At 39.0% G+C, this 14879-nt stretch overlaps 1 protein-coding gene across 1 annotated transcript in view; it reads left to right on the top strand.

Annotated features, from left to right (window-relative positions):
- The window catches only part of ADAMTSL3 (ADAMTS like 3), a gene marked incomplete at both ends in the record, with an annotated part of 174629 nt that extends 159750 nt beyond the window's left edge, over positions 1-14879 (top strand). The window contains 8 exons of the mRNA XM_079540837.1: positions 3493-3675; positions 6287-6406; positions 6844-7056; positions 9419-9602; positions 11456-11702; positions 12426-12496; positions 14058-14272; positions 14770-14879. Coding sequence (XP_079396963.1) covers positions 3493-3675; positions 6287-6406; positions 6844-7056; positions 9419-9602; positions 11456-11702; positions 12426-12496; positions 14058-14272; positions 14770-14879 — 1343 coding nt within the window. The remainder of the gene's footprint in view (positions 1-3492; positions 3676-6286; positions 6407-6843; positions 7057-9418; positions 9603-11455; positions 11703-12425; positions 12497-14057; positions 14273-14769) is intronic.

Below are 14879 nucleotides of genomic sequence, written 5' to 3'. Positions count from 1 at the left end.
TGTTGTCACTGGAGAAATGTGGGCTTTGTATATTTTGTCTGCTTTCCCACAAGAGCTGGTGAATGAGGCTTCTCTCAATGTGCAGCACCAAGTACTGGCAGGGAAGCAGCATCTTACCTCAGGAATAGTAAATATGTGGTCAAATATCAAAAGGAAAGGCATCAAAAGTCTGCATGATGGAAGCTTTTTCAATGCAAGTGTATATATGGTGACTGCATGCTGGGATTGCACTGCTTGCTGTGTTGTGGGAAGGATTATACAAAGCACTTTTAAGCAGAGAAGGGTGAATGTATTGCCAGAAAGTGTTGGGTTTTTTTTTTTTTGGAATTCTCCAACAGGAAAAGTTTCTCCTGATAGGAACTCCAGAAAAGATAGTATGCACTAAAGTCTTTTTTTTTCTGGCCAGATTCTGCACCCCATCTCTCTGGATGCATGACTCTGAAAACTTGACTTAACACTTGTGCTCTCCAGTTCTGGGTTCCCCTGAAAGGCAGAGGTGGAGGCCCCTGCTTTCTGACAGGCAGCTGAGTCCTGCCTGTACAGTGTGCAGAGCCGTGCCCTCCCTGCTCTCTGTACTCCAGCAGGATGAGTACAACCTGCCTGTTACAGGTCCCTGAACTCCTCTCTGAAAGGGGAGGAATGGAAAAATGGAATGGAAAAACTTGAAGGATCCTCAGAATTGACTGTGAGTAGGCCAGCTCAGAAGGAAGACTGTGCACAATTCACATAAAATTGTTAATTGAGATTTAATTTTACCTGTTGGCAATTTGGGATAAAATACAGTCCGAAGATGTTTTGATTATCCTCACCGCTGTTTTCAGCACAAACTCAGATTTGTGAACGCACTCTGAAGGTATCTAGATAACATTAGCTCTGCTTTATAATGGCAACGTATGCTAATGGCACGTAATGCTTAACAGTATTGGTTTTCCATGATGCATTTGACTATCATTCTAAGTGCACTTTTCTGCCGCTTTTCCTGTAAGTGACAGCACATCTAAGATTACTTGGGTGGATTAACTGTGCATTTCAGTTGGACTGACTGTTGGACGGCCGTGAAGATCTCTTTCCTCCTTTCTGTTTCTTAGACTTGAAATTTATACTTGTGCATTCACATTATTCACTTGAGAAATGATCTGATTTACTTGTGTGTGTGTGTGTGGTACCACTCGCTTGCTTCCCCTGAAGAGAAATATATACAGTTTCTAAGAGAAAAGAAGAGGAATCACTTGCTAGTAGCTTAAATTGACTTAAGGGTGTGTGACAGCTACCCAATTTTTGAATTTAAAATGAGAGGCAAAGCTGTTCTGCAGATTTCTTCTGCAATCTGAACTCCAGTTCAGGTTTTAAGACTCAACATCTCTTTGAATGAGAGAGAGAGGTAAAGGAGTAGAGACATGGCAATTTTTCTGGCATAAATACAAACCAAGTTTGGAAGAAAGAAGTATTTTACTTAAGTAAAATCCCAGGGACGGGGTACATTTCTGAATGCAAGCAAAGAGAAGACTATCGTGGGATGATGTTTGGGGCTGAATTTTGATAGAGGCCGAGGTTAAAAGCCTAAATCTGACCCTTTGCAGGCATTTTCATGTTTTTGTGTGTTGTGGAGTTCAACTTTAAATCTTTTGACTTCGGGCCTCTCCCAGCGTGCTGCTTCTGGTTATTTTTGGCTCTGATGAGCCTGCAGGATTTTGGTGCCAGTGAGGGTAGGTTGGCTGCAAATCTGTGGGCCTCAGCTCAGCATCCTTATGGCACCTCCTCAGCCCATCCGTACTGAAAGAATGTATGCCTGAATGGCCTTGGAAAATACACTGTAAAGGAAAATGTGTCTGAGAATGATACGTTTTAGCCAGAAATATGGAATATAATGGAAAAAAGACCCTTAGAACAAGAATTCTTCCTAATTCCAAAAGGATTTTTTGATGTGGCATAAAGCTTCTTCTGGAAACTTGAAAAACAGCCTGGTTTTTTTGGATCCCTGTGCGCTCTGCGGATCTGTATCTTGTTTTACACAATTGTATTCAGTAAATCACATTCTTATGAGTTTGAAAGCACTGAACAGTTGCTAATTTGCCTAGAATTTAAAACTATGATTATGCGGGAGAGTGTTTCTGTCTGCTGTCTTTCTAGACAAAATGGTATGGGGAGCTTTTTCCTTCGCTGACATAGCAGGATCCAAAAAATTTGTCTGGTTCTTATTACGGTAAAGGAAAATCTTGAGGTGTGCATTGGAAGTGCTAAGCCAGTGATCGAAATGTTGAAGTTGCTCCTAAAGGCGATTCCACATCATGAAGACATCATCTGTAAAGTAATACTGCACAATGATCTGTGAAGAAAGGAGACTGAATTAACATTCAGTATGGCTGAGACTTCCAAATGTCCCACATTCAGGTCAGCTTCTATAGCAGGACCATTCTGGTAGCCTTCAGAGAGCACCAATCAATATAATTAAACAAGAAAACAGAGCTCAGGTAAAGGATGGTTTAAATGCTCTGACCATCTCATGCCTTGTGCATCTGCACACTGCTGAGGCTGGTCATCGTGCCACGTGTTGGTCCTACCCACAGAGTTATCCCAGGTTTTGGAGCTTTGAGAGAGCACTCCTACTGGGGCGGCTCTACTGAAGTGCAAACAGTGAAGTGCCTGATTTGCCAGCTCTCAAAATATCATTTAATGGCAAATGTTTGTGGAAAAGAAAACAGGAGAAGTCCTTCCACTAAAGTAATATTGTGCAACTGGAAAATCCACCTAATTAAAAATCAATATCCAAAGTCCGTTCATCGATTAAAATTTAGAATAAGTTTTCTTTGAATATGGAATAATTCAGTAGTCAAGCTTAGCAGTGAAAAGGATGATAGATCTTTGGCTTTCTGTAATGTAGTAAATGAGATTGCTTAACAACTGAGCCCCTAATTTAGTTCTTAATAGCTTTTTCTGTTCCATTTCCTTCACACTGCGTTGTTACAAGCTGCATTTATGACATCTGCTAGATGGAGATGTTTTTAGAGGCTTTTTTGGGGTGTTACATTCTCTATTTTAATGGATAAATATAAAACTTTTCCTTCAAGAGAAACATTTTATCTCAATTTCTATTTCTGCTTTGTTTCATCATATTAATTCCTTCCTTCCTGCTTTCTGGGATGCAGATAGTTATGTTAATTGGTTCTGACTGAGGTTAGCAGTCTCACATCCTTCAGTGGAGAGATACATGATCATGTTGCTTTTGTAGGACTGGTAGCAGCTTTTAAAGCTGTTCTGGGAGCTTGCCTTACCGTGCTTACCCTTTATTCTCAGTGGGATGCTGAACTATTAATAGGCCTCAAACAAAAATGTTTTTGTCTGTGAATGGAAAAACTGCCAGTTTTGCTGCTGTGTCATTACATTATCTGTGAAATGATGAAGGAAGTAGTGATTCTTGTCTGTTATGGTAACAGCACTATAGATCATATATTTTATTTCATCCTAAATGTTTTAATTATCTACATTTTAAAGGTGTCCCCCATCCGAATGTGACATGGTTTACGAAGAAAGGCATCCTACCAATTAATTCTTTCTTTCTTTCGAATGGCTCTTTATTTCTGAGGAATGTTTCCTATGAAAATGCAGGAACATATTCTTGCAGAGCAACTAATGCTCTTGGAAAAGCTGAGGCTGCATCCGTTCTCCACTTACGAGGTTGGTGCTAAATGAGAATTCCTCACTGATCACATTTAATATAATTTTTTAGTGATAAACTAGTTTGGGGTGGTGTGGGTGATTATTTAACACTTTCTTATGAACTTGGAATGTTTGACTGGATCTTACTCCTTGGGATCTGGGCTGTTCACTGTTTTACGTTTCCTGTAATACTGGATCTGGGTACAGTTTAATGTGTGATTTCTTCAAAAACTGTTCTGTGTTCTTGCTTCCGGGCAGTAAGTGTCAGCCCTTAAGCCCAGAAACACATTAGACAACTAAATCCGATGTCGTATTGCACTGTGCCTAGTGCTTTCATATAGAGAAACAAAGTGGGCTGGAGGAAACTGCAGGGAAACGTAGTGAAATGAAAGCAAAGTGGTGGTGGTGTTTCCTTTTTAATCATAAAGGCCAATAAAACAAAGGAATACTGAGAACAAAAAAATCTGAGCATGAACTGCTAACTCAAAGTAGAAAATTTAAAGAAAAATTCCATTTAAATGACTGTGTTGTTAGTAGAGAAACAATCCAATACTCTGTAACACAATCATGCCTTGCAAATAACTCCAATAAATGGATTATTCAGCTCTGGAGATTAACTTTCTCACCATTTTGCTATACAAAGTACAACACAGTCATACATGGCCAATCCTGGTACAAAGTTTTCTTTCTTAACCACACATATAAGGCACGTGTTAAGTATGTTTGGATCTGTTGGCCAAGGAAGATGTACCAGAGACATAGTAAGAGTCTCTATGTGGAGATGAGCATAGACTGAAGCTGTTTTCTTGGTTTCAGTTTTCCTGGATTAGGTCGAAATTTCACATGTTCCAAAGAGGAATATTATTATAATGATGTGTCTGGGAAGCTCACTCACACGTTTCTGAACTTCGTTTCTAATGGTGATCAAATGGCATTAGTTTAAATAAATCTTGAGTAGACAGAAGAATGCCAAATTCTGCTTCTTTTTTTTTTTTTTTTTTTTTGACTGCACAAAGCTGTGGTGAAATGGGAGGACTTTCTGCTATCAAGATTTGCAGATCACACTGACCGTTGTCTAAAGCAACATCAAGTCAGACTTTTAGACTTTCCCACAGCAATTACTGCTTGACTTGGGGAAACTGAGCAGTAAAGCAAAATTTGTACAGCCTTTTCTAGTAGAAGTGGCTAAGAACTGACAAGGAAAGTAGCTGTTTGCTGGTCAGTGCCAGTATGGGGCTGATCTCAGTGTAGTTCTGTGGAGACTTCTGTTTCAGCATTTATGTAGGTCACTCCAAATGTAATGCCTCCTATTTATTTCCATGGAAGTTACAACAGATAGAAGCACACAGTAGCAGTATTTGGTAAAACACATTCTCAGCTGTAGAGCACTTTTCTTCAGCACAAGTCTCTGCCATTAGCCACGTGTTTTTACCAGTGATGAACCAGAACCTGCATGCCATGCTTGTAAAAATGGGCACCAGTGGAGTGACCCATTGTTGCCACTGCTGAAATGCACCATTCACTGCATCACTGTGCTGGTCTCCATAAATGTTCAGCAAGCATCAATGGATGTCAAGTGCATGCTATTTTTTCTGCACCAAGGAATTCAATGACATACCTTTGCTTCAAATGCACTTCTGTACCAGTCTTCTATATCAGTCCTCATTTTGTCAGACTGCTCTGCTGCTATCTGTCACACAACAAGATGGAACAGAATATTGGTGGGAAGGTTTGATCTCTACTGCCATACCACCAACATCCGCCTCTGCTGATATGGGCCAACGTCATAAAATGGGAAGCATTACTTCTGGTGTAGACTTCATACAAGGACAAGCAGGAAGCTTTATACAGACCTTGTACTTTGAGGAAAAATCTTCAATACTCCAACCCAGTCAATTGAAAATAACCCAAAAAAGTTAGAATAAAAGAAATGATCAAAAATGTTGTGGAAGGAGAGTTGTGCATATTAAGCACACTCATTAGAATGGAAATTTGGACCACGTGACAAGAATTGTGTGCTACTGACAGATTGCCTGTATTCTTGGCAGCTCTTCTGGCATATGATGAAAAGGACGAGTTGCTGTAGTGATTGGTATCTGACTCTGCCTATGTTATGCACTGTGCATAATGAGATCTTAAAATATGTTTGTTCTTTTTTTCTTAATTGTAGCATTTTGCCATGATTCCACTGGGGAAAAAAAGAGAGGAATTGGCTTAATTCCACTGGAAAAAATATATTTTTTAAAATTTCTGTGTGTGAATGGCTTCCAATTAAAACATAAATAGTATTGTCTTGTGAAACAGTAAATACACTATACATCATGTAAATTTTTTTCTTTAACTGATGTTACAGCTTATAGCTTATTATGTTATAGCTTCTTGTTGCTAATAAATACAAGCAATTCAACAAATTTGATTATGTTGAAAACAGGCAGGAGCCTTGTAAACATCTTGTGCTTTTCCTGTTTTCACATCTGAAGTATATTTGCTTCATGGACAATTCAATCAGTAGGTTGATCAATTCAAAGCACTATCGTGCTTGTTCTTCATAGTGGATGTTTTGGATGCTTGTTTTTTAGTATGTTGATGTAACTCTTCCTAAGAAGAGATCTTGTATGCTGTTTTACAGAACAAAGATTTACAGAGAATAATACTTTACTATCAAAGGGAAGCAGAAAAAAACGTGTCCTAATGGCATCTGGAATTGGTACAAATGTTAGTGTGGTACCTGGAGATCCATTGAGAATAGGTATGTTACCTTTTATGCTTTCTCATTTGAAAGATAACATTTGTTCATTAAAGAAGAGGGGCCCCATGGAAAAGTGGGGATGGGATTCCTGAGAATCCATGTTTGGTGGGTTGCATAAACTGGAGTTTGGAGTGCAATCCTAATTCCTTTTAAATAATCGCTCTCCACTGCTCCTCTTCAGTTATATATAAATGGAGTGTGTAAGATCTTACTGCAAGGGAAATATAAAGAGCTGTGATAGGTGCATGCCAACTGAAAAGCCTCGGGGTGGTCAGGACTACAGCTTGGACTTCAGTGCAATATGCATATTCTTATTTTTATTTAGACTAGTGATGACTTCTATATAGAATATCACAGTCATACATAACTATGTCCAAACTTTTCAATGCAGCTGCTGTGTTTAGGAAAAAAAATGCTAAAATACCATCAATTTTTAGGTTGCCCAGTGCTACCCAGCTCCAGAAACACTGTTCACTGGCTTTTCAGAGGTAGTCCAATTGAGGAAGTCAAAACCTTGGAATACCGAATCCTGGCTGGGGGTCGCATCCTGGAGGTGAACACCAACTCGGGTCAATTTGCTGGGCAATTCCAGTGTTGGACTTCAACAAGTGCAAAACCAGTGTCAGTTTGGGTAAATGTCAAGAAGGAAGGTTTGTTGAAAATTATATGACAAATTCTTTTTTTTTTAAATACTACTTTCTTTCACTCTTTACGGACTTCCCTGAACCCTAACCTACTTTTATAACAAGAAAGTAATACACTAAAACATGTTTAACTTCACCTATATGCACAGTCCCACCTAAGCCAATAGACAGCATCCATTCTTAATGTTGAATTGGACAGGGGGATGTGGGTTTCCTTACCTGTGCAGCTGGAAATCCTAGAGGATGTTGCCTCATTAGGTGTCTTGCTGCTTTAAATCAGTAGGTTTTCTCAACTTCAGCAAATCATGTAAATGCTACCACAACATCCTACCAAAGTGAAAGAAAACAGTCCTTGAGGCCATCTTAAGACAGTAAGAACAATTTTTCATATTTCAGCATCGTTATAGTATGGTTGCCCTCCTATTATAGTCACCCTTAAACATACCAGTGTAATGGGGCATCCTGCATACTCATCAATTTAGATTTTAAGTTTTCGAGAACATTTTCTAATGTCCTCCAAAGTAATGTGTTTGCACACAATTCCACTTTCACTAGAAAATTTTAAAATGTAGAACTGAGAATTGCAGATGAATGAGCAGCAGGACAGTAGGCTGCATCTACAGACATTTCAAGAAGTGTGTAAATATTTGAAGTGCTTTTGAAATTAATAGCATTATAACTGCTAGACTTTAAAATTTAAAGTTAAGAATTTAGATCCTAAGATCCTGGCAACAAAACACCAAATTCCTTTTGACAGGTTAATAGAAAAAGCAAACATCCCCTGTATGCAGGGGATGCAAATCAGATTTAAAAAGAAGTCTCTGTTGAAATTGAAGGTTCTCATGTATTATTTATCTATTGTCTATATATTTTGGCTTTGTGGGTGAACAAAGGAATGAAAGAAGATTTAAGATGAGATCTTGTAAATCTCGACAGGGACTGCCACTGGATCATTTCTGTGAGTGAGGCTGGGTCTGTATGAATGAGGTGGCAAAGTAATTTTACTGAAGTATATCTGTGATCAAAACGTTTACTTTTGGTGATAAGTCTGAAAACAAAATTGGATCTATCTGAATATTAATGAAACAAATCATAAAATATCCTGATAGAACTTATCAAAAAAGATGTCCAGACCTTGATACTAATACAGATCTGCTCATTAGAGTTAGAATTTCTGGGCAGGACTAACTGGGTATTAAATTGTCCATCTGTATTCTCCAGCCGAACTGCCTTTTGGTCACCCAATAGCCTTTCAGTGAGACTGGTCAGTGTTCTGGGAGGATTCCATTTTCCTTTCATTAGCTCTGACTCTGATTGTTGCTTGTGCAAACGTTTCATCGCTGGAATAGCCGTGCATTTTTAAGACTGCAAAATCTCCTCTGGTGGTTTTTGCACAGTAGGCATATTGAGGGTACTTCTGAGTAGTATCTTCCTAGTTAAACAAACAATACAGTCTCTCCATCATAGTTGCAGTCAGTAAATTTAACTGTTTCTACTTTGAAAAAGGCCCTTTTGTATTATTTTAAGAAACCTAGAAGTAATAAGGAAACATTGAAAAACAATAAGTTAAAGAATTCATTATGTGCTGGAAGGGTGAGCCTGTGGACACAGCTGGTAGCTATCAATTATTCTTGGTTATTACAGAAAAATCTGACTCCTTCTGTGATCACATAAAAATCTGTCAGCATTGCACAGTACTTCATCTTTTACCAAGTGTCAAAAAAAAAAAATGTGGGGGAATGGGTAAGTGTGGGATTGTGACTAAATATAAAGGTTGTAATTGTTAGGGGCGATTGATTTTCAATGCAAAATGGTCTTTAAAACCAATTTCTTTTTCATGTTGCCAGAGGCCTCAGTGGCAAACTAATTATGCATTAAGTAATTTTCTATAGCTTAGTACACGATTTTCTTAAACCTTGACATTTGTGCAATGTCTGGAGTAAGGTGAGTTTTCTTTAAAATAAACCTAGCATAGAGCAGCAGGAAACCTAGAGAGCCTGATTTACAGTTTCCTCTTTTTAATGCTCATTGTATAAAAACGTTATGAAACTTTTAAAAGAAGTTCATCAGTTCCTACTGTGAGCCAGACTCTGCCCTTCAGGTGCACATATGCTGATCCCATTTGCCTTCTAGTGAACTTCATGCTCATATGCAGAGGCTGAACTTCAGGGGAAGCAGAGTAGGGCTACATTTTGCTCTGGCTTTTGGTTCCTTTTCACGAAGCTGAAATATTCACTTTTCTACAGGGACTGTGATGTCTGTCTCACTGACAGGATATGCTGCCGTATCGATTCACATGTGACGTGGTTAAAATGTTTAATGCTTCTCTCACACACTTCTTTTGATTGTTTTTCTTATTGATAATTAGATTATAAGTGGGAATATGCTGAGTGGAGCACTTGTTCTGCTAACTGCGGCAATTCAGGAACCCGCTCCAGGAAACTACAGTGCATGAATTCAGAGGAGCAGAAAGTAAATGAATCATTTTGCAGAGATCTGCAAAAGCCAGCATTTATTTACCAATCATGCAACAGAGGTGACTGCCCTGCCAGGTAAACTCCTGCCTACTGTATTTCCATGTGCTCTATCTGTGTTAAGCTCACAATCTCCCGAAGTTGCTTCTGTGTTTGCGTGCTGAGTATGAAATGCGGGTTTTATTTCATTTGTGACCCCTAAAGCATGAGAGGTGTGAAAATGGATCACAGTCAGGGAGCTCGTGATTCAGCTGAATAAATTAGACTGTTTACAAGTCCATGCTGCTGCAGCAGGTCTTGCTGCTACCACACTAACATTGTGAAAGCCACGGGAGGCCCCTGAGATGTGCCTGTTGTGTGGAATCTGTGCCAATGCCCTGAAAGAAAAATCATCATGTTTACAGCAGCCAAGATGCTCATGAGTTGAGTCTGTATTCACCTCCTGTTCTTTCATGCTAGCAGAGAAGCTCTGAGTAGTATGGTTATCTGGAATGCCTCATTTTTCTCCAGTGCCCCCCCACCTTGCATGTGCTTCTCTGCCATTTTTCTGACTGAATCAACTAGTGTACTTAGAGATCTTGTGGCATAACATATTTATTTCACAGGCAAATATACCACCATAGTATTTGGTTCCAAAAGCCCAAATGTTACCAGTCTATTTAATCAGTTACACTGAGCATTCTATCTCAGCAAGGTGCAGTGCTCGGTTTTTAACAAGAGGCACTACATGCATCCTCAAAACAAATGCCTTGAATTGCTTAGAGGGATTGGCCTTAATGTGTCAGTGTAAAATCCATGAGAAGTCATGCACATGTTTTGGAGTTGTCCTTCGCTGGAAAATTTTTGGAAAGAGGTGTTAAGACCTTAAGTGACATTATGGGAGTGCATCCTGCCAGAATGTTCTGAACTCTTCTCTAAGAAAACATGGCAACAGATAAATATCAGGATAAGTTTGTTTGTATTCATTACTAGAAGCCAAAAAAACAGATCATCCTCAATTGCAAGTCTGAAGTTTAGCCAGCCCATAACAAGTGAACTTTTTGCCAGTGGAAATGTACTAAAATAGAAGGAATAGTTTAAAACACAAATTCTCAATTGCAGCGCTCCCTCTAAAATCCATCTATTCAGAGCAGATGAGACAGAGTTATGAGGATGCTGCCGTGCATTTTATCTGCTTTTCTCCAGCATAGCATCCAATTACAGTGAGGTAAATGTAAGAGTTTAAAAGGTAAAGAGTCCAGATTGCAAAAGATTAATCTTCTTTGAATCAGTATGAAATCTTTGACTGTAAGAAAGATAATTGCTGAAGAAAATAGAATCTTTTTCCTGTTATCACAGAGGTGCTACAAATAGTCTCATTCCGTGTTTCTATCCTACATTTATGAAAAGATCAAGCAGAATAAATTATATTGCCACTTACTGCTTCCCTGGTAGTTCCTGGCTGTCAAGGCAGAATAAATCTTTGCAACTTCTAATCAATAAATAAAACGTTTTGTTTGAGCCATTATCTAGCAGGATCTTGATGTAATAAATTCGAATCAGTTACGACACCTACTTCTACTACTGCATTGATTGTAACTAAATCAGTACCAGGTATTTTACAAGTTACAGAATAGCAGGCTGTGCTTCCCTGCAAAAAGAATAAATCAGCAGTGACCATAGGATTTACTTACTATCACCTTCTGGGTAACAGTGTAACTTCAGTCAGTGTATATTGAGCTACATGGGTGTTAGAACTCCTCAGTTAAACAAGTTTGTCCAACCTGGGGGAAGGGCTGAAAAAGATGATTCTGCCTTTTCTCGCATTTAAACTCTAAATACCCACCTAAAAATCAGCTCTCTTGATTTTTATTTGCAAAGGGGTCACTGCAAACTACCAGCAAGGTTGCAACGCGTTCATATTTGCTATTATTGTCTCTGCACTCCTGTAGGTGGGTAACTAGTCGATGGTCTGAGTGCTCTGCAACTTGTGGCAGTGGTTTTCGCTACCGGCAAATAACTTGTCAACAAGTAAAAGCCAACGGCAGCGTGGTGACAGTGCTAGCAGGTGCTTGTATGCACCAAGATCGTCCTGCGGGAAGGAAGCCCTGTACAGGTTATTCATGTACAGCAGGGACAGCGCAGACAAGAGAACAGGTAGGTTACAGAGATTGTAGAAGACATCAGTGCAATCACTCCGTTGTCTGAACATCTGTATTCTCTTGCTGCTGCTACCACACTAACACCTTGACAGCCAAGATGGAGGCTCGTGGCAATAGCTGTAACTGCCTTCAGAACAGTGACTTACAAAGCCTTGTTTCTTGATTTTGTGTTACTTTAATTCAACAAAACCAGGGAATCGAGAGCAGAACACAATCTGAAACCCAAGTGTTAGTTTCAGTATGTTTTATAACCTAACCTGTTGTTACCAATTCCAATTTTAAGCTGGTATATTGTTTTCATTACAGTCTTACAAAAACACAATTAGTGTAGCTGAACTTGTGACGTCCTCAGAGACAGATGTGTGCTTCAAAAGCAGTCATCCTTAATATGGAAAACTTTACTTCCTTATGTTCTGCGTCTTTGTTTATACAGTAAACTTTTTCTCATTTTGATATGACATCTATGATTGTCAGTGCAGTATTTACTGTTCAGTAAACAAAGTAATGAGTGAGAATTACTGTTGCTGAATTCCAGATACAGTTATTAACAAGACAAGGTTGTAAATCTTTCTGAATAGTTGGGAAGGTCGGTATCTTGGAGAACCAAATACTGAGGACATGGACTGAGGGCTGAAGGCAGAGTTATCAAGAACTGTGACTGGGTTGTGCAATTGGGTAGCTGCTTAGAAGGGTGATTTTATTGTAATTAATTTGATGGCTTCTTTTTCTTTCTCACCGCCTTTTTTGTCTCCTTTTTCAGCATCACCACTTTTTATGTCAACTTCATAACGGATCCTTGATGCCAAACTCTTCTTGTGATGAAAGAAAGAGGTACACAGTTTGAAGCGGTACAAGTTGAAGTCTATAGATGATCAAATTAAAGTTACAATATCATGAACACTGTATAAATACTCAAATTCTTCTCATGAATCAAATACAAAGGAAGGGGACAATAATCCCTTTTGTGTACACAGGATAAATTCAGGAACCCAAGGAGAGAAATGGATTTGATCACTGTCCTCCCCTGTGCTGATGGCAAAGCTAGAAAGAAAGTGAGAGAACCTTGATTTCCACAAAAGGCACGAACTGGAGCAATCTGTCATAACTTAGTTACTACTGCTGAGCCAGTTCCCTTCTGCTATTATTGTTATTCAGTTCTGTGGCTGAAGAGGTTTTATAAGAGTTTTCCTGGGCTTTATTTTATAGTCCCTGTAAATTTACTACTAAAAATTCACTTAAATAAAATACTTACATATAAGGTATACTTATCCAGATAAATAGATTTAATTCTGCTTTCAAGTATGTTACAGGAGTAGCAGATAAGGTAGTTAAAGGTTGCATGTGAGTCTAAAATTGAATATGTGTTTTTACCTCAAGGTGTGCATTTATTCTTCTTATTATTTTTGTAGGAATTCTGTTAATCTGCTTTCCTGTCTCTAAATAGCTCTTCACAAAAGGAAAAATACAGGCTTTACTCCCCCCTCAGAATGTCAATCACTTGGGAGCTATGCTGTTGCACATGGATGGAGGGCAGTGTCCATAAAACATTGCAATCTCAAAAATGCTGAATTAAAGAGAAATTAACTCTTAACACAGTGGTCTGGGGGAACAAAACCTAGCATAGGTAGGGCAGTGAAGAACAAACAGTGACTGAGTATCAAGTACATACATGGCATTGTCCCTTGATTATAAAAACCAGCTCTTCATACTTTTTACTATAGACCTACTTCTGAGTTGTGAACATGTCAGGCCATTTTTGAAGGACGTAGAAAGAAATTTGGGCTTCACAGAATAAAATGATGAAACTTCCGTTCACAAGTATAAGCCAGGATTTCATTTTGGCAGCTTCAAACATTTAAGAGGGTTCTTTGTCAGCATAGAAATATTACTTGTGTTCAGGAGCCTTAAAGCTTAAACCCTTAAAGCACCTGCAGCATCCAAAATACAGCCTTTCAGGGTCAGTAAAAATTTCCAAAATGTAAAACATTTTTTCTATTTCAGGTTTCAGTTTAAATGAGCAGAAGCTTCTCTTTTGTCATGAGTGAGGCACGATGTGGTTGGCAACCCTGCACATAGCCCAGGCTGTTCTGTGATTCTGTGATTCTATGATGAATGGGCATGATGTGAAGTACAGGAAATTGAACTTAAGGAAAGAAAAATGACTTTGAGGATTCTTAATACTGGAAGAGGCTGCACAGAGGTTGTAGGGTCTCCACCTTCGGACACACTGAAAAACAGACAAGAGATGAGCAGCCTGGACTAGTTTACTGTGTGATGAGCAGCAGGCTTGGACTGGAACATCTGCAGAAGTCCCTTCCATAATCGTATGATTCTGCATATAAGGGTTTAGCATAAAAATAAGCATTCAACTGCCATTTGTTTCTCCCCACAGATCTGCTGTCAGAAGAAACTGTTCCTCAGAAGTTTGCGATGTCTACTGGCGGACGGGGCCTTGGAGGCCTTGCAGTGTGCAGTGTGGGAGCGGATTTCAGTCTAGACGAGTGTACTGTGTACACAGAAAGAATAACAAACTTGTGGCCGATCAGTATTGTGGATGGAAAAAGAGACCAGTGAGCTGGCAGCACTGCAGTGCCACAGCCTGTGGCAGTATGTAAATATTTATTTCTATCTGAGCATAGCGATAGTTTCCAGCACTTATATAAGAAAGCACCTCACAATTGTGCGTTAGTGATTCTGCAAGCATTTGATTGTACATCTCAAAGGTAAAACTGAACTCTCCAAGCTGCATTTGATAACGCTGGGGTTAGTTGTCTCCATGACTAGGGCAGTTTGATATTAAAGCCTCAAAAGCACTTCTAGAAGCAGGATTTGTAGGAAGTTGTTTTATGCAAACTTCCCTCACGACTGCCAGCTATGAGTCATTCATGAATCTCTGAGCAAGCTGTTAATTCCTGGAAGGTGGGGTTCTGTGAAATGAATGCAGTGAGATCACACCACTTATGTGTGACCTACTTTAGCTGTTGTCAGAAATGTAAAGTAAAATAATTACAAAGCTACCAGTATCCATTGGTTGTTGTGATGATTTCTGCTATTCATCTTGTGTTCATTTTCAAAGTTTTTTAATGTTCAAATATATTTTTCAGAAGATGAATGCAAGGATACAACTCACTACTGTACATTTGCAAAGCAACTGAGGTTATGCTTGATAGACGTCTACAAACAGAGATGTTGTCAGTCATGTCAAGAGATGTAA

The sequence above is a fragment of the Tetrao urogallus genome (genome assembly GCF_951394365.1).
Source record: "Tetrao urogallus genome assembly, chromosome: 11".
In the NCBI taxonomy this organism is placed as follows: domain Eukaryota; kingdom Metazoa; phylum Chordata; class Aves; order Galliformes; family Phasianidae; genus Tetrao; species Tetrao urogallus.
The sequence above is the reverse complement of the archived record's forward strand: the minus strand, read 5'-3'. Positions and strand labels throughout refer to the sequence as shown.